Raw genomic sequence first — 25,064 nt, forward strand, 5'->3', positions numbered from 1 at the left:
TGGTTCCTGAGATATTTCATTAACATGTTTATCAGATGATGGAATGCAGATGCTAAATGAACTTGGATGTTAGATAAAAATAACCAAGTAAGGTGGAGAGAGCTTAGCTGCCACCTTCACATTAAAACATTTCTGTTCACATTCTCCGGCGGTGTTGGAAAGGATATGAAGAATTAATGCCACTACACTAGGCTTGCTATCTAATCCAAAGTTTTTAATGAATTTATGGGAAGAAAGCAGTTGCTATAAAAGTGCTAACAGACCTGGTAACTTTTTGTAATTTTTACATGAAAATGACCAATTTATTCAGGATACAGTGAGAGAAAGATGTTAGCTACAGTCTTGGAAAGTCACTGAGGCAGTTCTGCTCTGCCTACAGAGCCACTATCAGCTGACATTTCAAAAGCAATGAGTTTGTGTGTGTCTGTGCTTTACATCAGGTTACAGAGCTGTTTATGGAAAATAAAAATGAACTTGACCAGTGTAAATGTGACCTGCAAAATAAGACACAGGAACTTGAAACTACTCAAAAAAATTTACAAGAAACTAAAATACAGCTGGTTAAAGAAGAATATATCGCATCTGCCTTGGAAAGCACTGAGGAGAAACTTCACAGTGTTGCCAGCCAGGTCGGTCCTTTGTTTTCACTTTGTATGACCATTAAAGAAATAGAGGTAACTTTTTTGGCTTAAGTATTGATTGGGAAATTATATTTATTTAGCCAAATAAGATGTCTGTCCATTTAAAAAACATTGCTTTATTATTTCATCTATTTCCCCCACTGCCCACCCCACTGGACATACTAATTTAAGAAGAAACAACTCCCTGGAGTTTTGAAAATGGAATACAACTTTAATACACTTTGTGGACATTTAGAATAATAGTGTTGTGATTCTTTTCCGCTATGATAACTTATACTGATTAGATATTTAGAATTTTAGTATCGTCTATTGATGGAAGGAGCTTTAGTAGCACTGTGGGTTAGGCACTGGGCTGCTAATGCAAGGTTGTCGGTTCAAATCCACCATCTGCCCTGAAGAAGATGAGACTATCTGGCCAATGCGGTTGCCAGTAGGGTTGAGTTTTTGGTGGGAGTAATGGAGGATGTTAAAAATATGTAACTTTATAGTGACTATATATTTTTGAAACTAATAAAGCCAAGAGGGAAAGAATTGTGAGATGCATACTTATTACATGAGAAAATCTGTTAAATCCACTATGCTTTTCTAGATTGCCAGCCGAGGGGGAAATAGGCATTTCTGGGCAGCTGGATAAACCAATGTGAGGACAGGGATGTCTTCTGATACAATACCTAAATCTTCACTAGTTTGCATCAGGAGGAATCCTTATAATAGCAATATAGCATAGCTATCTTCATTAGATTCTTTTTGCCATACTCATCAATATATGTTTTTAAATTATTACATAGTTGCTTAATACAGTTGAAGAAACCACAAGAGATGTATCTGGTCTCCATTCCAAACTGGATCGGAAGAAGACAATTGATGAATACAATACAGAAGCTCAAGATAATTTTGGCAAAAACCTCAATTGCCTGTTTAATAATATGGAAGAGCTAATTAAGGATGGCAACTCCAAACAAAAGACCATGCTAGACATTCACAAGACACTGTTTGGTAAGGCCAAACATTTCTAATCATCTTAGTCTTTGTGTTTTTAGTGTATGACTAATTTAAAGACTGGTTAAATATTTTCAAGAACTTAGATGACTGGGTCCATGGTCCCTGTTTAGCACACATACTGTCTCTTCCCTCTGAGTATTATTGTGTTTTGCCTTTGAATTAAAGCTAAATTTGTTGTTTTGTGTTGAGTAATACTAGCTACATAGCAAACAAGGGTATAAACTTTAGAAGTAAAATTCCTTTATCCCTGACTGGATGATTCCCCATAGGTATTATTGTTAAACTTCTGACTTTCCCTTAGAATTTTTCATGTGTATTAGTCTGTAACTTGTTGAGAATGTGTACCTTAAAAGTTTACGTATTTTAAAAAGTATGTATTGTTAATTTTAATCATTTTATTGTTCTCCCTTTAGAATGAGAACTCTTAATATTAAGTATTTATTAGGAAAGTTTTTTTCACATTGTAGAAAATTGAGAAGATACTGAAATGGGGGAAATGGTGTATTCTCTTTTCCCTTGGAAACTTAGTATTTTATTGATTGATTGGTAAACTTTATTTTTTAACCACTATAATACTTAGAGGAGCTCTGATGACATATTGGTTGGCCCAACATTGAGCTGCTAACAAAAAGATCCTAGGTACAAACCCACCAGTCACTTCGGGGGGAAAGATAAAAAGATAAGGCTAGTTTCTTGCTTCCATAAAGATATAAAGTCTCAGAAACCCAAAAGGATGGTTCAACTTGCTGTGTAGGCTTGCTGTGAATCCAAATTGACTCCATGACAGTGGGCTAGGTTTGCATTTTTGTATTTGATGGGGGCGGTACCTACCCAAAACAGAATTGCACTGGGTGGAGTGGAGCTTTCGTATTAAACATTTTTCCCACTAGGTGGGCATTGAGCAACTCCTTGCTTTGAATTAGTGCACCCAGTGGCGTCACCTGGTGTGTTAGACAGGGTTCTCTAGAGAAACAAAGCCAGGATACTTAGGATTTTATATATATATATAAATGGATATGTCTATATATGAATAGGTTTATACAGCAAGAAGGAATATAACAGCTAATTAGTCCACACAGTAGTACAGAGGGCTCAGTTCAACTCACTTCCGTGGATACTGTAAGTCCTTCAATTCACATGAGCTTCTGGGTCCAAGGTCAAGGAAGCAGGCAGCGGGGTTCCCCGTTGGGCAAGGCAAACAGTCTGCTCACAGGCAGCAAACAGCAGCGTGGGACACCAGCAAACAGTCAGTAGCTCTGGAGGTTATTGGAGCAGGCCCGGATGGGTTATTGAACACAAGCAATGCAAGACAGGATCTGCCCGCCTTAAGCTCAAGCGATGTATGTACTAGCAGTGTGGGGAAGCAGGTCTCAAAAGAGCTTCAAGCTCTCATGAACACGATCCACAGGTTGGTCTGGCCCACAGGTTGAGGCAGAGAACTAGCTAAAGCAGCAGCACGCTCCGATCACGGGGAGGGGGCGGGCGCTTGCAGACACATTTATCTCCTTTTGTAAAAGCAGTTTCACTTGAACATCATTTTCTGTGGTGGCCAATTTAAGAGAACGGACGGTATGGGGCTGTGAAATACTGTTCTGCTCAGGAAACATACCTCAGAAACTTGTGATGTTGAACACAGCTTACAAGGACGGCACTTTGGGAAAAACTCAAGTGTTCGAGTGGTTTTCTCGTTTCAAAAAAAGGTGCAATGTCAATTGATGACAAACCTCGTTCTGGATGTCCAGCAGCTTCCCGAACTGACGAATGTATCAACAAAATTCCTTCACTTGGGCTTGAAAACTGATGACCATTGAAGAGATGGGGAAGTATTCTGGGCCATCTTGGAGCTCAGTTCAGCCAATTGTAATGGTAGATTTGGGAAGGAGAAGGGTTGCTGCAAAATGTGTGCCTTGGGCTCTGACCGACCAGGAAAAAGAGCTTCTAGTGGAAACATGCCCTGCTCTGAAGACTTCCTTCCCAAGGTCATTACTGGCGACAAGACGTGGCGCTATTCTTACAACCCACATCAATCAGGCCAACTGAAGACGCCATCATCACCTTGCCTACTTCGTCAAGTAAAATCAAAGATGAAGACGATGCTTTTTTGATGTGAGGGGGATAGTGCATTTGGAGTTTGTTCCACCAGGTCAGGCTGTTAATCAAACTTTCTATTTAGAGTTTCTGAAAAGATCGTGTAACAGTGTGCGACAAAGAAGCCTGATTTGTGGCAGAGGGGGGACTGGTTTTGCCACCACGACAATGCACCTGCTCATGCAGCCACCGCAGGGTGCCAGGTGGGCAAAGACCAGCATGCCTCCCTTGCCCCTCACACCTTACCTGACCTTGCTCCGTGAAACCTTTTGTTTCCATGAAGAGGGACATGAAAGGACAGTGATTTGACGACATTGAAGAAGTGAAGGAAAAAGCAAGTGGTTGATGACATAGAAGAGGTGAATTAAAAAACAAGGGAGGTACTGTCAGCCATCCAAACAGATGAGTTTGAAAAATGTTTCCAAAAATGGAATCGCAGATTTGACAAATGTATTAAGGGGAATGGAGAGTTCTTTGAAGGTGAGAAGGTTGTTTTGTAAAAAAAATAAATAACTTTTTGGGGAAAAGCTTTGTTTTTTGTGTGGGGAACCCCCTTGTAAAATGGAACATTACTTTCATTTACAGACCAATTTTAAAGTATACTCACTTTGGTTTACTGTGTGCTGTATCTGGGAGTCATGTTCTTACAACGCTGTCAGATGTCAGAATCGTGAAGAAGACATATAGTTTAAGATGTTTCCTTGCTTATGTAGTGGACCAGTTATTTGAAGTCTCTTTGATCTCACAAATCTCCCAAGGATATCACTTTGACAATTGTTTTGAGCGAGTTCTCACCATGTTTAGCTATGTCTTTAAAGCTGACATCTGCCCTCCTCCTCCTCTTCTCGGTGCAGGTCATCTGCTGTCCTCCAGTGTCTCCGCCTTGGACACCATCACCACAACAGCACTCGGATCTCTTACCGCCATCCCAGAAAACGCCTCTACTCGAGTTTCTCAGATAGCTGAGATGACACTGAAAGAGCAGTCCCTAGCGGCTGAGAGTAAAACCGCACTGCAGAAATTGATTGTTAGTCAATCTCCTGAAATACTTTTGAAGATGACACTTGCTAAGCATTCACAATGTCAATTGCTGTTCTTTCATCTTAAGCTTGACCAGACACAGGGATAAGCATGTCATTCTGAGCGGGGTTATAGTTCTAAAGACAAATCTCTCCACTGTGATTTCGGTTCTTGTTTTCATTTCTTAGAAAGATTAACAGCCAAATACATTTAACCAGCCTTTGGATTTTTTCCCTTAACCCTTAACTTGTAACATTATGAGTAGGAGTTATTATTAGGCCCTCCAAAGACCAGAAAAAACAAGGTTAGCTCCATATGAATTCAAGGGGCCCATAACTTGTCAGCCCAGAAATGAGTAAGTGCCCCTTCCCCAAGGCCTTGTAGATACCCGAAACTGTCATTCTGATGTGAACTGACTTGACCACAGGGAATATTGGGTAGTTAGTTTCAATAACAGAATTATACAGAAAAATACCAATTCTGGGAGTACACATCCTGAACAGCTCTAAGTCACCTTACGGGGTCAGCTCTGAATGCCAGGCCATTCTGCTCTTTGACCGGCGCCGAGAAGCCACTCTTCTCACTTTACTGAGTAGCGTCACTTTCATTTAGGATTGACATATACCCTTTCTCTCATTTATCACCAAGATTTGGTTAGGAAGTTTTGAACCATATCATTTTGTCTCAACCTTACTTTTTTGAATTTTGTATTATGGACATTGCTCAAATAAATATGAATGTTAAATGATACTGCCACATCCAGCTCTTGGGTGCTAGTATTTGTTGGGTATCTTTATTTTTCTTTATGCACTTGACAAAGTTAAAAGACACAGTCAGTACCTGGTCTTTGGGGATATGTTTGTTCACTCAGTGGTGGTCTAGCTTTCGTTCTTAAGCTCAAGTTAAAAGCATTGCTAGAAGAGATGATTTAAAAGAGATGCCTGCCACCTGCAGTCATCAGAAAGAACTGATAATATTTTGTTCTGAAAGATTACCAGTAGCCTTTTCTTTTAAGTTGACATTAATTTATTACTGTGTAGCTTGGAACTCAGGAATGTAACTAAGGCCAGGTTTCCCTCTTTACCTTTCCTTTTTACAAAAATGCCCAATTTTCAGATATATCTTCTACAAAACGTTTATTTGAGGTTTTGTTGTGCCCCTGACAAGTTTATCTGATACAATAAGATATAAGTCCTTGAGTTTTCCAAGTTAAATATATCTTGCCCAAAACATACTCTCTTTGGTCTCTGCCTTTTGGACTAAGAACTTAAACTTATTAGAAATTTACTTTGTAAAAACGTATTTTAGGGGCTGAGGGGAGGATTTGACTTTGTTTGAAATCCTGAACTTTTAACAATTCACTGCCATTTCCCCTTTTTAAGTTTATTTTTAATTAGTTAAGAATTTATTGACATTAAGTGAACATTTTCTTAATTCCTAAAGGCTGGATTAAGTTATTTTAAAAATAAATTTTAGTAATGGATGTATCTCTCTAGGTTATAAAAATAGAATTTTGATCATGCATGTTTAGTTATCAAGATATAAAGATAATACTCTTAAAAATCTGTTTCTTTATTTTTAAAACCAGAATGTACTTAAGACTGATCTCTTACGGTCTCTGGAAACAATTTTATCCCCCACTGTGATGTCGATACTGAAAATCAATAGTCAAATAAAGCATATTTTCAAGACTTCATTGATGGTGGCTGATAAGGTAACAAATGTTATGTTCTTGACATCCTAAATTTGAGATATTGTTTAAGAAAAATCTAATATTTTTTTCTTTCAAAGATAGAAGATCAGAAAAAGGAAATGGATGACTTTCTCAAAACATTATGTAGTAACCTACACGAACTGCAGGAGAGTACAGTTTCTTCCTTAGCTGAGTCACAGAAGCAATGTGAAAATTTAGCAGAAGACCTGAAAATAGTAAAGGAAACTCATTCACAGGTACCTGATTTAGCTGATGTAGGGAGTAAGAAGAGGTTTATGTTTATATTGATAATTCATGTTGTACATTATAATGCTGTCCAGGACATTAAAAATATTATAAACCTTGTTGCTTCTAATAATGATTAGTGTAAAATAATGGAGACCATTTTTCTCAATCACTTAACATGTAAGGGTTTGCTACATGTAGAAACAGTTCTTAAATACCAAGATGAGACACGAAGTTGAGAAAACATACTTTTATAAGTAATGCAATTAGAAATAAAATGGCTTTAACATTTAACGTGAGCATAATGACTGGATAGTTTTTTTCTTAGGGTGACATGTTGTTCTTAGGTATCATGATCTGGTTCTAACTTCTAGTGATCCTATGTACCAAAGAACAAAACACTGCCTGGTCCTGTGCTATAGAATTGTCATATGCTTGAGCCCACTGTTGCAGCCCTCTCTCTTGTCAATCATCTTCAGTGTCTTCCTCGTTTTGACTGACCTTCTCCTTTAACAAAAATGATATCCTTCTCCAGGGACTGGTCTGTCCTGATAGTGTGTCCAAAGTGCATGACACAAAATCTCACAAACCTGTGGCAGTTCTTCCTCTAACTAGATTTGTTTGTACTTCTGATCGTTCATGGAACTTCCAATATTCTTCGCCATCACCATAATTCAAATCCATGAATCCTTTAGAAGTCCTTATTTATTGTCCAGCTTTCACGTGCATAGTGTGTCAGGTGCACCTTTCTCACTGACACCTTTGCTCTTTAACCTTTAAAGAGGTCTTGGGCAGCAGATTTGCACGAGGAAAAAGGTCATTTCATTTCTTTCCTACTGTTTCTATGAGCAATGATTGTGGATCCATGCAAAATTAAATGTTTGGTCCTGTTTTGAGGACTTCAGTTTTCTTTACATTGCGTTGTGATCCGTACTGAGGGCTATGGTATTTGATCATCATCAGTGAGTGCTTCAAGCCTCCTTCACTTTCAGCAAGCAAGCAAGACTGTGTCATCTGCAGATTGTCGAGTCCCCTCCAATCCTGATGCCACATTCTTCTTCCTGTAGCTTAGCTTTTCAGATATTTTGCTCAGCATACAGATTGGATCAGTATTGGTGGAAGGATAAAACCCTGATTCATCTTTCCTGATTTTAAACCATGCGATATCCCTTGTTCTGTTTGGACCCCTGACTTATTCAAAGGTTCTTCATGACTTATTCAAAGGTTCTTCATGATCACAGTGAAGCTTTCTGGAACTCTGACCCCAACGTTCTTCATAGTTATGATTCCCATAGTCAAATGCCTTTTGCATGATCAATAAAACAAAGGTTAACATCTTTCTGATATTCTCTGCTTACATCCAAGATCCATCTGACGTCAGCAATGATATCTCTCATGTTACGTCTCCTGAATCTAGCTTGAATTTCTGGCAGCTCCCTGTCCATGTACTGCTACATCTTGTTTTTGTTTTATCCTCAGCAAAATTTTACTTGCGTGTGATATTAATGGTACAGTTTGATATTTCCATATTCTGTTGAGTTATCTTTCTTTGAAAAGGGCACAAATAAAGCTCTCCTCCCGTTGGTTGACCAAGTAGATATCTTCCAAATTTTTTGTTGTTGAAATTTCTGATGTAGACAAGTGTGTGCTTCCAGTGCTGCCAGTTTGTTGAAACATTTCAAGATATTCAATAGAGATTCTTGTTTTTGTTAGTGCCTCCAGGGCCGCTCAAACTTCTTCCTTCAGTGACATGGGCTCTTGTTCATATGTCAACTCTTGAAATGGTTGAATGTCAACTATTTCTTGTTGGTAGAATGATTGTGTCTGTATTCCTTCCATCTTGCCTCAGTCAATATTTTGTCCATAGAATCCTTCCACATCACAACTTGAAGTGATTCGTTTTTAAAACTCTAGGTCTTTGAATGTTCCATTATAATGCTTTATGTTATCCTTTCGAACTGCCTCTAAAAATTTTGTTTGGTTGTTTTCCTACATCATTTCTTATATTCATTTTAGCTACTTTTATGATTTTTTGGTTTCTTTATTATACTTTTTCTTTTTATATTTTTATGTATGATATTCTTGATGTCACTTCACAACTCATCTGATCTTCATCATTAGTGTTCATTGTCTCAAATCTATTCTTGAGATGGTCTTTAAATTCTGATGGACTATTATCTAGGTCATATTTTGGCCCTCATGGATTTTTTTTTTTTCATTTAGGGTTCTCATCAATTCGTTTTAATGTGTCTAGCATCTGGTTTGGTACATTGTTAGCTGGCCAGCCTGAAGAATGTGTTAGCTGCCCCTCATTGTGTATTGCTTTTTCCTTCACTCATATTAACAAGTGTCTACTATATAGCGACTTTCCTTCTGTCCCCCGTCTCTTCCCCTAGTAGCTAGCAAAGAATACTTATCTGTAAATGTCTACTTTTTTTTTCTATTTTTACATTTTATTAGGGACTCATATAACTCTTATCACAATCCATACATATACATAAATCAATTTTAAAAAGCACATCCATACATTCCCTGCCCCAATCATTCTCAAAGCATTTGCTCTCCACTTAAGCCCTTTGCATCAGGTCCTCTTTTTTTTTTCCCCTCCCTCCTAAATATCTACTTTTAAGTTTGTTTAATAGTGGCCTGATACAGTATTTATCTTTTCATGGTTGACTTATTTTACGCAGCATAATGAGGCCGTCAGATTTATCTATGTTGTGAGATGTTTCATGGGTTCATCCTCATTCTTTGTGGTTGCTCTATATGCCATTGCACGCGTGTATAACACTACCCCTTCTGCTGATAGGCACTTGTCTCCATCTTTGTGCTCCTGTGACTAGTGCGCAGTGAACATGGGTAGGCACATGCCTGTTCCTGACACAGCTTTGTAAGCAGCCTTGCTGTATCTTACTTCTTATACTACAATCTTAAATTGTAGTAAAGTGGTATTAATTTAAATTTTTGTATTGATTGTAAATACAACTCATCCCCTACTTTCTTCCATGTAAACTATTCCCCGTATATGAGACTTTACAACCTATCCTTCAAACCAAGCAAATCATAAGCTGAATATTAGATATTCAGAAAATAACTTAAAGTATTCTTAAGGCTTACAGAATGAGACTATCACTACATGACAACTCTTTGGTCAATAACTGTTAAAGTGGTTTGGTGAGTTAGGTTAAGAGTGCTTTCTCTTTAGAAAGTGAAGGCAAGTGAATTCATACTCCGGTTATTTATGAAGAGAGGGTGAAACACATCCAAGTTTTTCAGTAAGAATTAAAGCACCTTTAAAATAAGATCTAACTCTATTGCTTTTCCTAATTGAGGAAAATTAATTTTTTTAGATAATTAACACCAGAAATTAGTAAAAATAACATTTATTAAACATCTCACTGTTTTTTCCTCTCATCAGTACAAATAGAGTTCCGTTACGCAGCCTATTTTCTAATGAAATTGAGGCCTGAGAACATTAAACAGCTGTCAGTTCTTTGTATTCCATGAAAAACATCTAGTTTTGAGTGGCTCTTTCCTATGTTTCTGGTCAATTTGGATAAATTTGAAATTGTAGTGATTTCTCATACCTCAGCACAGGGTATTTCCTTATACCGGTCTTGAGTCAGTTCTAACGTTTAGCTCTTTTATAAATATCTTTCTTGATATATATATGCTTGTAATGACCAGATAACCACTTAAAAATAGAATAAAAACCTTCTGGCCTGAAAGTATCCCATCATAAATGGTTATTTCCCCCACTTTAAGGAAGCAGGTTCACTAAGTGAAATGAAGTTAACTACAACAAAATAGTGTTGTAAAACTGTAAACACATTTAACTTATAGGCAGTTAAACATAATAATATACCTGCATGTCCCTCGTGTTTGTGACTAGTGAAATGCTGATAGATCTCATTCACCAGCCAACTGCTAGATGAGTAGGGGCAGCTGACACATGCACATTAGATACATATCATGTATTGAACCAGATGCTAGACACATTGTCACCTCTTTGGTCTGTATCGTGGCTTTTTCATTTTGCAGTGCATGTCCCTGCCGGTCGTGTTTTGTGTGTCTTGGAGCGGGTTTTTTAAGATGTTAAATATGAGAAAACAAATGACTATTCAGATTTTATAATGTGATCAAACTAGGTTCTGTAAAACATTTTGGATCTAATCATATGATTTTTTTCTTGCTTGACCTTTAGCTTATGTACATTATTTGTCCCTTCTAATAGTGTTCTCACTTGAGCAAGTTTATCTGTCAACGTTTCACAAACACAAAGTGACATCTTAGTATGCTTGACTGATTTTGAGGTACACTGACTGAAATTTGTTATTAATATTTGCTAGTCACTTTTAAGGGGCCCTATAACTTTAAGTATGTAGTATGTGCTATATAGCACTAGTATATGTATATATATGTATATGTATATGTAGCATGTGCTATATAGTACTAGTATATGTACCAGCACTCCTTTTAATAGTCTGCTGCTTTTCTCTCTGCTAGAGAAGTGATGTTAGAATCCTTGTCAGGAACTTATGTAATTCTTACCTTTTGGAGCATGCTTAATATTATCAGTTATGGATACAAAAGCAGTTGAAATGTCATCATTTTAAGTCTTTTACCCCTCCATGCTACTTTCTTACAGGAACTTTGTCAGTTAATCAATCTTTGGGCAGAAAGATTTTGTTCTCTGGAGGAAAAGTGTGAAAACATCCAGAAACCACTCAGTAGTGTCCAAGAAAATACAAAACAGTAAGCTAATTTTTATCTTTTCTTTAACTTTTATGTAAGACTGTATTTATTTCAGACTAAAAGTTTCAAATGGTCAATATGATTCCTATATACTTTCACCCAAATACTCCATTAGGTAATATTTTTAACACATTTGCTTTGTCAACATTGTTCTTGCTCTTCTGTAGATGCGGGTAAGTAAAGAAGTATTGTGCTGGGTTTCAAAGTTCACACATGCATGGGCTTATTCCAAAGAAAACGTGTCTGAGCATGTTCCTGTGAGCAGTGGATGGCTGCAGACTAGTTCTCTCAGGAATACCTCTGTATTACTCCCCCTAGGGCTCCTTGAAAAGGGGTCTTAATCAAACAGTGGCTTCAGAGGGGATCTGCTTGGCTAGTTAGATTCAAGCCTGAGAGGTCAGTTCAGAAGGTCATGATTATTAAAATTTGGGGGATTTTCTCGAAGGACACATGGGCAATCATGGCAGCTTATTAGGAAGAAGTTTTAAGAAAACGGAAAGCCGCACTGGTGGGAAAGGGCCGGGAAAGTGTGCCAGTGACTGTTTGCCCATCATCATGACAGCAGCGTGCCCGCTTGTTCTTCCAGCATCGGGAAGGCTGTCCTATTTGAATCAGCCACCTTACAACCCTGCCCTTGCCCCTTCCGCCTTCTTTGTATTCCCTACACTGAAAAAATGTTGAAAAGGAACATGATTCGAACCCTTAGAGGATGCCAAAATTGCTGTTTTACCTGGCATAAATCTAAGGGCACAGAGTTTTTTAGAGAAGGTTTGGAAAAATGGAGACACTGCCTTCAGTAGGCATGGATGGAATATATGTTGAGAAATCGCTTCACATTTTGATATTTTTGTTAATAAATGTTTCTGTGGTTTTGTAGCAACAGTTTTTTACTTACTCTCGTGTATATTTTTTCAGAACTAGCCAGAGAGTAGTTTACAGACATAATGTTCCCTTTCTCCTCAATATCTTAGCGTGTGTGCACACTAAACCGAGGTTCTTGTCATACATAACCTGACCACATCCTGCACTTCCTTGTCATGTTTCTGGAGCCTCTGAATCTGGAACAGTTGTCTTTCCTAACCTTGCCTTTTATCAAGACTATTGGGCATTTATTTAGTAGCATGTCTGTCAGTGTGGAACTGCCCCTCGTGATTTGTTGTGGTGATCAAGAATTCCACAAAAGTGATCGTGTATTCTTAGTGGCTCATATCAAGTGGCAAATGACCACTTGGTTCCATTATTGATGATGATTTATTTAACTTTGACTATTTGGTAAAGGTTGTCTGCCAGATTTCTCCACTGTAAAATTAATCTTTTCCCTGTTATAATTAATCAAGAACTTTGGGGAAGATGTTTTGAAACCATAAGCCAATTGTATGCTTAGTATTCAATGATAAGTTAATGTTTCAAACATTTATTTAGAGATATTGTTGACAAATTGGTCCATTTCATTTAACTTGTTGAGTTTATGTGCATGAAGTTATTGGCAATATTCTCTTACTACCCTTTCCGTAAAGAGCTCGGTTGTCACAGTGGGTCATGCATTGAGCTGCTAACCACAGTCCAGTGGTTCAAACCTATCAGCCACCCCGAGGGGGAAAGATGAGGCTGCCTGTCCCCGATGGCTTACAGGCAGCTGGCCTGTGGGGTCATTGTGAGTCGGAGTCAACTTGCTGGTAGTTTTAGTTGAGTGGCCCTTGTAGGGGTTGCAATGCCTGCTGTGTTCTTCCTGACGGTGCGGAACTCGTGAAGTCTCTCTGTCCTCAACAGCCTTGCTGGAGGCTTATTCATTTTTCTTGACCTTTTCAAAGAGTCACCATTGATTTTTTGGTATTTTTTTCTTTCTTCCTATTTTCATTGATTTCTTTCTGCTTGTTTTGAGTTATTTTTGCCTTTCCTACTTTTTGAAGGTAGAAGCCTCTCAGTTTCAGGCCTTTGCCTCTTTTCTGATGAGATTATTTAATGTTATGAATTTCCTGTCTCAGTACTACATTAGCTGCATCCAACAATTTTGGTGTGTTCCATTTTAATTTTCAATCAGTTCATTTTTAAAAAATTCAATTTCTCGTGAAACTTCTTACTTATGGATTTCTCTGAAATATGTTGTTTAATTTACAATTGCCTGTGACTTTTCCTTGATTCTTTATCAATTTCTAGTTTGAGTCTATTATGGCCAGAGATCATACTCTGTGCCAGCTCAGTTCTGAGTTTACTTTTAATGGCTCCGAACATGTAGTGTATTCTGGGGTATGTTCCTTGGATGCTTGCAAAGATTGTGTAGTCTTTGGTTGATAGGTGCACTATTTCTATATTAGGGGCTTCATTCTCCCTCCCATAGCACCACACGCTCTTTCCCACAGTGGTTCAAGTTCACCTAAGCATCCAGCTGTCATTACTGTTACTGCAAGACTGTATAAATAATAGAATTTGCATCTCTTGCCTTTATCTCTTACACTTTTATCTTCTTTTCCCTTCATCATCTTTTACTGATTTCCTTCTTAATACATATTGTTTTCTCTCTTACCCAAGTTAATATGTGTCTGCCTTCTCCCACCCCTGGTAACCATCAAGGAATGCTTCTTTTGGTATGAAAACAGTATTCTTATGCTCTTAAAATAGTTGTCCTTTTGTGATTGATTGACTTATTCCACTCAGTACAGTGTTCTGCAGGTTTAACCAATGACTGCTTCTCGATCCTGGTACAGGTTCTTCATGAGCACAACTAATTGTCCTAGGATTCTCATTCATTGTAATATTATCCATAATTTATTGTAACTTTATGTTTAAATTTCTTGTTTCTAGATAAAGTAGTCAAATAGTAACAAAATAAAAGCCTGTAGTCATCATCTTTGGAATTATGTGCTACTCACTTTAAGGACTGTTGCTCTAGTCCCTGTTGTTTTAGGTGCCTGGGCTGGTTCCCGCGTAGGAGTGAGCCCATGCACAGCAGAGTGCAAGGCTGCCTGATTCAGCGTCTTAATCAGTGCTTTAACGGAGCTTGTAGTCGCCGCCCTGGTGGCATAGTGGGTTCCACAGTGGGCTGCTGACCCCAAGATCAGCCTTGCCAGCACACAGGACGGGCATTTCTGTTTAGGTCTGAAGGGTTGCTATGAGTTGAACTGGCTCAATGACAGTGAGCTTTTTTGTTTGTTTGTTTTTAGTTGTTACTCCTGTTCATTACAGAATGTTCCATTCTGTGCTCCTTCCAAAGTCGTGGAAGGGTACTAGAAGAGAGTTGGAGTGATGTACGTTCTCCGCTCTTTCAAGTACTTTCCCTGTCTTTACCATGACTGACATTTACTGTCTACACTTGTATTTCCCAAAGTGTGATCCAGGGGCACTGAATTACATAGGATTTGGGCCCAGGGATCTCAAGGATTTATTTTTTTTAATCATTTTATTGGGGGCTCGTACAAAATTCTTATCACCATCCATCCATTGTGTCAAGCACATTTGTACATTTGTTGCCATCATCATTCTCAAAACATTTGCCTTCTACGTGAGCCCTTAATATAAGTTCCTCATTTTTCCTCCTCCCTCCCCACTCCCCCTCCCTCACAAACCCTTGATCATTTATAAATTATTAGTATTTTGTCATATCTTATACTGTCCAACGTCTCCCTTAACCTACTATGTGCATGGATGTTTAAGACTCAGTGCTTTTGGCATTTATTGTCATGACAACTTATTGGTAAGTCTTCTCTTCCCTGTTGGTTGTATCTGAGGGGAGAGATTTATATTATATTGATGATGTCTAAGTTTATCATTTTACTGTATTTATCTTGAATGTTTCCCTCTTACGATGTTGGTGAACATTGGCTTACTGTACCTTTGCTAACTTATTGGTTTGGTTCACGTGATATACCATCTAGTGGCAACATATGGTAACTTCAAGCACTTTATTTCCTTTTTTAACTCTGATCTGGTAAGACAACTGTGCATGTTATTCTAGGGAAACTTATTGAGAAAAGGAAATCAGCAACATATTTAAATTTACACTAGCCTTATATCAAGTGTATGATATAGTATACTATATGTGCTATAGGATAATCATTTTCATTTATTAGAAAGCTTTATATTGATTTTCTGTATAACATTTGTAATGTGATTTCTTTCATGTCATAGCAAGGTAAAGCTGCTTAATAACAGAATGACTGTGCCCAGTTTAGGGACGAGACTCTGTCCTCTAGAAAAAGTAAAAGAATGGCTTTATTTCAGTGGCCCTCCAAATTAGAAACTGATTTTACATTAGAAACTGCCTTGGCAGCTTTCTGAGAAGATGCCCTGGCTCGTGAGCTCATGAAGTTTTCATGCTTCAGTATGTAGTGCAGTCACTTGAGAAGATGTCTGGCCCTGCCAGCCTTTCTTTCTAATTCAGTAAGTCGAGGCCTGAGAGATTACATCTCTAACAAGTTTCAGGTCATGGTGCTATTACTACTCTGAGGCCCACACTTTGTAAACTGGTGTCATGGAGTTTCTGATCTGTTGGTCTAGAGTTGGGTGTGACCATTTTTAAGCTCCATGAGTAATTCAAGTGTACACCTGATTAGATGGTGAATTAGAGGCATGCTTTGGTTAGGATTCTGTGAAGTTAGATTCCGAAAATTCAGTTACACCTACTATTCATATGGCATTAGAACTAACTAGTCTTAGAGCAGAAGTTCTTATATTTGCACGTAGAAATTTGTGTCTCAAGTTCTGATATAATTGATTTGAAATGTGATTGGACATTGAAATAGCTTTTAAAAACTCTCCAGGTGGTTTTAATATGTAGCTGAAGTTAAGAATGACTGCTTGTATTAGTTTCTATTACCTCGCAATTTTGTAGGTCAGAACACTGGGTTCTCTGACCGGCCTCAGAAAGCTGAAATCTAGGTATCAGCTGGACTTGGGTCTGGTCTCAGAAATTTTCTCTGGGTAGAAGTCTGCTCCCAGGCCCACGGTTCTTGTCTGAGTTTACTTGTCATTGTAGAGCTGAGGGCCTACGCTTCCTTGCTGGCTTCAGTAAAGGCCACTCTTCAGCTCCTAAAGGACACCCACATTTCTTGTCACTTGGCTTCCCCCCAACGTCAAGCCAGTAGCAGTGTACTGAATCCTTTTTGAGCTTTAAATCTCTGCCTTCCTCTTTGCCTTTAAAGGGCGTAAGTGATTAAGTTGAGCCCACCTGGGTAAGCTTCATATTTTAAGACTAGCTGATTTGGGACTTTGGTTGTATTTGCAAAATTCCATCACTGTAACAATACATGGGTCTGTGTTTGATATACTCCTGGGGGAAGATGTGTGTAAACCACAGCCCTGGAATCACTCCGGGGCCTTGGAGACTTGGGAGCCAACTTTGAATGCTTTATAGGCCCAGTGGGGTTTTTCTTTTCCAACATGTGTGTCCCTTTTGTTTTCCCACACAATGTTTTGAGTGCGTGAGATAATACATTATTTAGCTTTTTAGCTATGCCGATAAATTCATTGTTAACTTTTAGTGTTCATTCATTTGTGCTCTTTTTCTATTTTAATTAGTTGGTTTAGTAAGTCCTTAGGGGAGGAATGTATTGGGGGGAGGGGATCTTTCTAAAGAAAAACAATAGGGTAATCTAAAACACTCTCCAGGAAAAACTAGGTTCTTTTATGTTTGCTCATGCATTTCTAACTTAGGAACCTGCACTGGTTGCAGATAAACCCAGCAAGAATGTCAACTTTAAAGAAGACTAGTTGATACCATACAGAACATATACTAATTGAGAAGTCTCTGTCAGCAGGTAGTTTCTTCATTCTAGGAACATTTGTCTTAGCTTGCATTGCTTTCTGTAATTGGAGTACTTTCTTTTGGGGCAGTGCCAATTAGCCCGTTAAAATCTAGTTCCTGTTGTTCTAGATTCCTTGATAATTTTACTGGGATGACTTTTCATATATTTTTCATACACTTTAATAAAATTCGGTTTTCCCATCAGTACATTTATTTTTTCCTTATTCCTCCAAATCTAAAGGAGAATAAAAATTTCAATAGGTGAGAAACATGCTTTTAAATTAGATTAGAAGTTAGTTGTGTTGGCTGGATTTCATCTCTATTGTGTCTTTTACTGATTTACTACTTGAGAATTGCCATTTGGATTTTGTTGTTGGGTAAGGTAATGCCTTTGGAGAGACAATGTGAGGAATTTTCCAGGGAAATACAGACTCAAAGGTGAAGGCCTAAAAATCTGAATGGTTGTTTATTTTTTAATGATTAGTTTTAGAACCTGTTATGGGTTTTCAGTTGTTAGCTGTGGAGTAGAGTATCAAGGCCAGCCCTGAGCTCTGTGGTTTGGTCTAACAAGCCTTCCATGTGATTTGATACAGGTAAAAGTTGGGGAGTCATAGTGCTAGGTAACAATATTTTGGCAGGTCTGTCAAGAGGGAGATTAACATATCTCTTACACTTTGTATAAAACAATTTAGAGCATTTTCAGGGAGGTTTCTTACTTTTAAACAGGAGAGGAAAGAAGAAGAGTTCTGTTTTGTCTCAGCTCTTTGGAGATTATTAAAGAGTAAGGCTTCTTAACCTCTTGCCTTTGGGGGTGGATAATCCTTTGTTGTGGGGACTGCCCTGTGCATTGTAAAATGTTGAACTGCATTCTTTGTCTACCTACAAGGAGCCAGTAACACCCAAATGTAGCTCTCACTGCCATGGAGTTGATTCTGACTCATAGCAACCCTATGTGGAGTCTGAGATTGTTACTCTTTACAGGAACATACAGTCTTATCTTGCTCTTGTGGAGCTGTTGATAGGGCTGAACAGCCGATTTACAGTTAGCAGCCTCTGTGCTCAGGGAGGCAGAATGGCTTGAGGTTGACACCATTACAGTAGGTGTTGATTTCTAAGCTCAGTCCCCTTAGTACCTGTGATTTTTGACTATCAGTAGCACTTCAAAGTAATTCTTAGAGATTCTTTCAATGGATACTAGAGATAACTAGTATTTTCCTATGTATCAAGAAAAGATATTATTTAAAAGATGAGTTTGTAGAATGAAGTGTTCAAATGTCCCTAAGTGTAGTAGTCATCCCATAATGTAATTTGGAAACCCTTATCCCATCCCCGAGTACTTTGTGATGTTTTTAAAAGATGGCCAGAAATAATTAGGAATTTTACCCTAGGTGTATTTTATTATAAGTATTCAATTTTAATAAGCCCAGGCATTAAGAACCCTGCCTCTTTTTTACAGAAACTGGTTATGTTTTGTTTGTCCTTGTGGGTCACAAGGACAGCCTTTCATAGGGCTGGTGGTGGTAGAGCACTACATTTTGGGGCTAGTTAGACATTGCACTAAAAGCTGCTAAAGAGTGTGTGTGTTCATTGGTAGGTTGTTAAGCACTGTCAAGTTGGTTCTGACTCATAACCACCCTGTGTACACGAGAAGGTTGAGTGCCATCTGCACAATTGTTATGTTGGAGCCCATTCTTGTAGCCGTGGATCAATCCATTGCAGCACAAGCTTTCTTCTTTGTTGCTGATGATCTCCGTTACCAAGTCTGATGTCCTTTTCCAGGGACTGGTTTCTTGATAGCTTGTCCAGGATATGTCAGACGAAGTGCATAGACTTACATTTTAAAGATTAACTCCCTCTCCTGATTTTAAACTAATAAAATTGGAAACATGTTGGTTTGTGGTAATAGATTGCTTTGGATCGATCCTCTGAAACACCATGATGTGAAAACCAGTGAGTTTGGTAGTATGCTCATGACTGACTAACCACACCGAGATGCCTGAGTAAAAAGGCATGTTCCCCATGCACACTTGCTGGACGCCATCATAATTTTGCACATAAAGAGCTGGGGACCTTAGGAAAGTGATACATCCTTTGAATCTTGGTTTCCCATTTTAATAATATAATTTTTTTTGTTTTATAGGAAATCTACGGATATGATCAGTAGGACAATTTCTCACAGTACACAATTTTGTGCTGACTCTGATGGCTTGTCGCAAGAACTCAAACATCTGAACCAAGAAGGTTCAGAGTTGGTTGAAGAGTCTGTGAAACAATATGATAAACTCAAGAGCAACCTTGAACTAATATCTCAGGAGACTGAACAAAGATGCGAGACTCTGAACACAAGCACGCTTGGTTTTTCTGAGCACTGGCTGTCTTGCTTAACTAGGAGGCAAGAAGAACTTCAGGACTTACTGGAGGTAATAACTAGCTGGAACCTACACTGGGAATTCAGGGATAAAGAAGAGATGAAGTATGTCCGGCTAAAACCTAGTTTAAAAAAATACTATCTTTTAAAATATAATAAATGACACAAACTTTTAAGTACAATATTTGGTATGGTTATACAGGGTCTTTTTTCATATACTGTGGTATATTTATTCTAATTCTAGAAGTTAATTTAACATTTGCCTGTTTTCTGTCCCTTGGTTTTTGACTCGTTAATTCCTTCAGGGAAGATCACCTTGTATATCTTTTGATGTGCAATACTTTTTACTTACATGTGCTTTTTAGTTTTCTCCCAGTATAGTCAAGCTTATTGCTTTAGTATTTAGGATATTGTTCTGGTTGCTCAAAGAATACTTGGTATGTTTGTGGGCTTACTTGGACTTAACACTTGCCATGACCCTTTTTGTGGCTTAATTCTGTGCTTTTAGTGCATCAAAAGGATTTTGTTAACATTCTCATGAATTAGTACAAAGAGTTAAATATTTTAAGCTATTTAATCTATTTTCAGTAAAATGAACCAGGGCTCCCAGGGGAATGGCTCATTTCAGGCATGAGGTAGGAAATGTGTAAGATGAGCCTAGACATCCTGACTTGTCATACCAGAAAGTAAGGAAGCATTTAGACCCGCGGTTCTCAACCTGTGGGTTGTGACCCCTTTGGAGGTCTAACAACCCTTTCACAGGAGTCGCCCAGTTCATCACAGTAGCACAATGACAGTGATGAAGTACCAACGAAAATAATGTTATGGTTGGGGAGTCACCATAACATGAGGGACTGTATGAAAGGGTCGCACCATTAGGAAGGTTGAGAACCAGTGCATTGGACAGTTCTGGAGCTCTGGCTGTGTAGTGGATTACACCTTGAGCTGTTAACTGCAAGGGCAGCAGTACAAACCCACTAGCCACTCTGGGAGAAAGATGAGACTAAGCTAAGCTGCCTGCTCCTGTAAAGATTTAGTCTCAGAAGCCCCAGGGAGCAGTTTTCCTTTGTCCTGTAGGGTAGCTGTGAGTCGAAACTGATTGAAGGGCAGTGGAGTTGGTGTGGTTTATTGTTGTATCAGATTGACTTTGGAGGCATCTTGAAGGTCTGATGGTATCATTTGAAAGTCAAAGAATCATGATGATGACAGATTGTTCTGTTAGGTGCCATGTAGTCAGTTCCAACTTAGAGCAGTTCTGTGTACAGCAGAGTGAAACACTGCCCACTCCTGCGGGCACCTGCACAACTGTCGTCAGAGTTGGTCATATTGTTGTAGCCCCCGTGTCGCTCGAACTCATGCAGGGTCTTCCTCCTTTTCACTGACCTTCTACTCTGTCTCATAGGATTGCTGTATTGATGAAATGATTAAAGATGGGTAATAATACAAAGAAGTTAACTGTAATATTCTCTCAATTTTATGTTTAACTAAAAACTTTATGGAGAATTTCAGGGTAACAGAAAAGGGTATGTTGAATAAAGCGCTGGCAACTCTAATTTTATTTTTTCTGCAACTCTAATTTTTATAATGAACTTACTGAAGGCTCATTTGCATCATTTGCAGGTTGTAAACCAAGGTTGTAAAGCTTCAAGTTCAGAGATTACTGAAAAATTAAGTGGCTATAAGGCAGCTAATGAGAGCCAGCGCAACACTTTCCTTGACCAGATAACCAGTGACGAAGAGAAGTTGATGTCACAAAGTCTAAAGCTTAATGAAACCATAAAAATTGGTTTGACTAAGCTTAACTGCTTTCTGCAACAGGATCTGAAGCAGGATATCCCAACAGGTACTTTAATAGGGAAAGATGTTCCAAAACCCCAAACCTATAGAAAACTTGGAATACCTAAATGATTTTAATGAAGTGGTAGGCAATATCGGTAGTGTTTTCCCTGAGAAATTTAAGTATTATAACTAAGTAAAATTTCACAAACATTCCTGAAGATATTAAGAGAGGAAAAAATTTTTAAAGCCAACCATCTTCCTAGCACCACTTATAAAGGAAGAGGACATTTATAGCCCTGATTTCAATTTTTTCCCCACTTATATAATGTCCACAAAAGGTATGACGCCACAGAGGAAGAATTATTTATACCCGTCAACCCTGGTGAGAACAGAACCGCGCGAGCTGCTCATTGATCAATTAAAAACCAAACAACCTGAGCTCTTAATGATGCTGGACTACTTAGAAAACAACAGAGAAGAAGCTAGTCAGGTAAAATGTGAAAACCTCATCGTTTCAGAACTCTTCTCAGCAGTTCCTGGTATGATCAAGTTCACTTGAAGAATTTTAGTCTTTGCCCTTCGATCTTACCTCCCTCTCATTAGCAGTAGTTTTCTGGCCCTTAAACTGTTTATTTTAATCCTGCCATTTTTAAGTGATTACACTAATACATAACAATAGCCAATGTGTATCGTGTTCTTACGGCGCCTGCATTGTTCTCAGCAATTTACCATGTACATGACCTCAATGAATGCTTTCAATAATAGCCCATGAGGTGGATATTAGTACTATCCTCATTTCACCAAAGAAGGAAATAGAATTAATTTTCTCAGATCATAAAGATTGAGTTGGAATTAGACCCTAGACAACAAAGTTTCGTAATCTTTGCTCTTAACGCTACGACTTGTAATATAAAGTCATGGGGAGAAGAAAGTAAAAGAAGAGTAACAAGCCATAATCTCTTTATTCTGAGATTGCTACCGTCACCATTTTGCTCTACAGGCATTTCTGTATGTGGAAATCTTAGCAAAATTTTAAATGATTTCTATAGACTTACTGCTTATTCTGTTGCAGTTTAATAATGGGCATTGTGGGGTATTCAAAGAAGAAAACTGCCTTGTGTGCTGATTTTTAAACCTTTGGACTTAGCCCCTCGTCCGGCCTTTTCTTTCAGCCTTTGGATGAAGGGAAGACAGACCTGGGGCACACTCCGACTGTTGACGAAGAGCCTGGGAGTCAAGAGCCATCTGTAGATGCTGGTGTGGATTGCTCCTCACGTGGTGGGGTCCCGTTTTTCCAGGTACCTCATCATGCCATTGCAGAGAGTCTTTCCACGTCTGACTGAAGTCAGTCATTGTCTTTTTAGGAGAAAGCTATTAAGTAATCTGGTGGAATGACAACGAAGTTTCATTCTTTGGGGATAGCTTGTTAACTTTTATTTTTAAATGATTTACAGTAAATAAGATATTGGTACAGAGTTTTCTTTTGGGTAAATTCAGCAAAATTTGACTTAAATATCCACCTTCACCTGGCATCCTTTGGCTATTCTATTTATCTCCCTTCTGCAGCTAAAGCTCTTCCCTTTGAACTGTTACCTCATGTTTCCTGAATTTTCTGCTGCTCTGATCCTAGGCAGTTAGGTCCTATGACCTGCCTTCTCTGAGCACTGCTGGGGGCATGGCGCTGTAATGGACACTGCAGCTGTTTCTTCTGTTTTGAGGTTATGAGCCTAAACAGTACCTGCGAAGACTGATTTCACCAGTCTCAGAAAGCTCTGTATGGGCACATGGGATTCTAATAAAACTTTTAAAATGAGAAGCATGAAATAAGATTCTTTTTTTTTTTAAATATAAAAGTGTCTTCAGGTAGACCAAATGCCAGCTCTTCTGCTTCAAATAGAATTGTCCTGTTTACATGACTATCTTTGTTCCCTTAAAGCAGGCTTTCTCAAGGCGGTACCATTGGCATTTTTTGAAATAGATAATTCTTTGTCATGGGGTGGGGGTGGCGGCTGTCCTATGCATTGTACAATGTTTAGTGGTATCCCTGTTGTCTACTCTGAGAAGCATGTAGCGCCTCCTTGTTACAACCTAAAGTATCTCCAGACATTACCTGGAGGGCAAACTCACTTCCTATTGCAAACCACTACCCCAGAGTAATATCTGTAACCATGCCTTAGAAAACAATGCAGAAAATCAATATTTCCCTGCCCCCACTCCTTCCATTGCTGTTAAATATTGAAGAAGGCATTCATCTCTACTTTCAAATACATTGTCGGCTCAACCTTCCGTTGAGCCTTTCTTAAGTTTTCCACACTTGAATTTCTTGTTTATAACTTGGAAAACTTTGAAAATGTGTATGTGTATCTGCTAATGTGTATCAAATGTTACTCTATATTGACTTGATTTCTCCCCTTAAATCAACAGCATAAAAAGCCACATGGAAAAGACAAAGAAAACCGAGGTGTTAACCCAGTGGAGCGGTCGAAAGTGGAAGAAGCTACGGAGCACTCGGTTACAAGGAGCAGATTGCCTCTGCGTGCTCAGATAAATTTGTAGTTAACTTCAGAATGGATCGTTTTATTTTTTTAAAAAGGCCTGTAAACTCCAGAACTTGCTCCTGATGTATATATTTAAAGCAGGAATAGAAGATATCAAGGCAATACTGTAAATTGAATTGAAATTAATATGTCTACCTGTTTCATCCTTGTAGTTTACTGTGCATTAAGTTGGATTTGGGTTAGGATGGCATTGGATGGATGTACATTTCTAGCTCTTTGCTATAAAACAGCCCTTAACAAATGAAAATGTATTTTTCTTGCTTATTATTAAACAAATATGTAGGAGCTGCACTGTTCTTCTAAACTTGACCTTCTTTAGGTAAAGATCGACTCTTGGCCTTGGAAAGGACACCTCTCTTTCCTGGTCGTGAGTGAGTTATGTCTGTGTGTGCTTGCTTCGTTTGCCCAACCATGTTGTCCTGCTTTCTCATCAGCCCACTCTTCCATTTGGTCACCAAACCATTTCTAAAGAAACATGTGTTCTTATTGAAAGACAGCCAGAATTTTACCTAAAAACGTCTTAGTGGGTATCTCTCACACCACTGTCAACAATAGGCATACCCTGGAAGTGTACTCCTTCCAAACATTTTTAATTTGTTTCTTCCTATATGTGAAAACATACCATTTCCTTTTGAAGCTTAATCCATAACCCCAACAAATTTACAGACATTAAGAAAAGCAAAGCAAAACACTTCCCTGCTCTAGAACATGGGAGCATTACCCAGAACCCTGACGAATGGCTATGTGGCCCTACTCAAAGGCCTATATCTTTGGGGGAAATGTCATAATCATTTAAGGCCTTTTAAAAATTAATAATCATGATTTCAGTTTATATTTTATTTGCCTGATAAAGTTTTTGTTGCTCTATGCTTGTGTGTAATAAAATATGTATATGCATATTTTTCTCTTTTGAAATCTTAACCTATATTTCTATGGCCCTGATATTTTTGGTCTGGCAGCCAAATTTCTGGAGAGTTGATATGCTTAAGCATGAACAGCCATATTACTTAAAAGGAAGATGAATTCATTCTTCATTAAGAGGAAGAATGAATCTTGTGCCCATATGGAGTATACCAGATAAATTTAGAGACATGATTAAGGTAGCTAAGAAAAAAAGCCAAACCCTAATAGAGGATTTTAGAAGATATGACACTTTGCAGAATTCAATTATCTT

General features: G+C 38.3%; 1 protein-coding gene across 2 annotated transcripts in view; it reads left to right on the top strand.

The window, feature by feature from the left end:
- Positions 1-24,787, top strand: part of KIF11 (kinesin family member 11) — a 47,435-nt gene extending 22,648 nt beyond the window's left edge. For both annotated transcript variants that reach the window (XM_075534032.1, XM_075534033.1), the window contains 11 exons: positions 441-629; positions 1,430-1,637; positions 4,586-4,758; positions 6,340-6,465; positions 6,543-6,701; positions 11,339-11,445; positions 19,326-19,605; positions 21,174-21,396; positions 21,671-21,822; positions 22,505-22,630; positions 23,757-24,787. In XM_075534032.1, coding sequence (XP_075390147.1) covers positions 441-629; positions 1,430-1,637; positions 4,586-4,758; positions 6,340-6,465; positions 6,543-6,701; positions 11,339-11,445; positions 19,326-19,605; positions 21,174-21,396; positions 21,671-21,822; positions 22,505-22,630; positions 23,757-23,888 — 1,875 coding nt within the window. In that variant the 3' untranslated portion in view covers positions 23,889-24,787. The remainder of the gene's footprint in view (positions 1-440; positions 630-1,429; positions 1,638-4,585; positions 4,759-6,339; positions 6,466-6,542; positions 6,702-11,338; positions 11,446-19,325; positions 19,606-21,173; positions 21,397-21,670; positions 21,823-22,504; positions 22,631-23,756) is intronic.
- The last annotated feature ends 277 nt before the right edge of the window (positions 24,788-25,064 follow it).

Source organism: Tenrec ecaudatus, chromosome 16, assembly GCF_050624435.1.
Source record: "Tenrec ecaudatus isolate mTenEca1 chromosome 16, mTenEca1.hap1, whole genome shotgun sequence".
Classification (NCBI taxonomy): domain Eukaryota; kingdom Metazoa; phylum Chordata; class Mammalia; order Afrosoricida; family Tenrecidae; genus Tenrec; species Tenrec ecaudatus.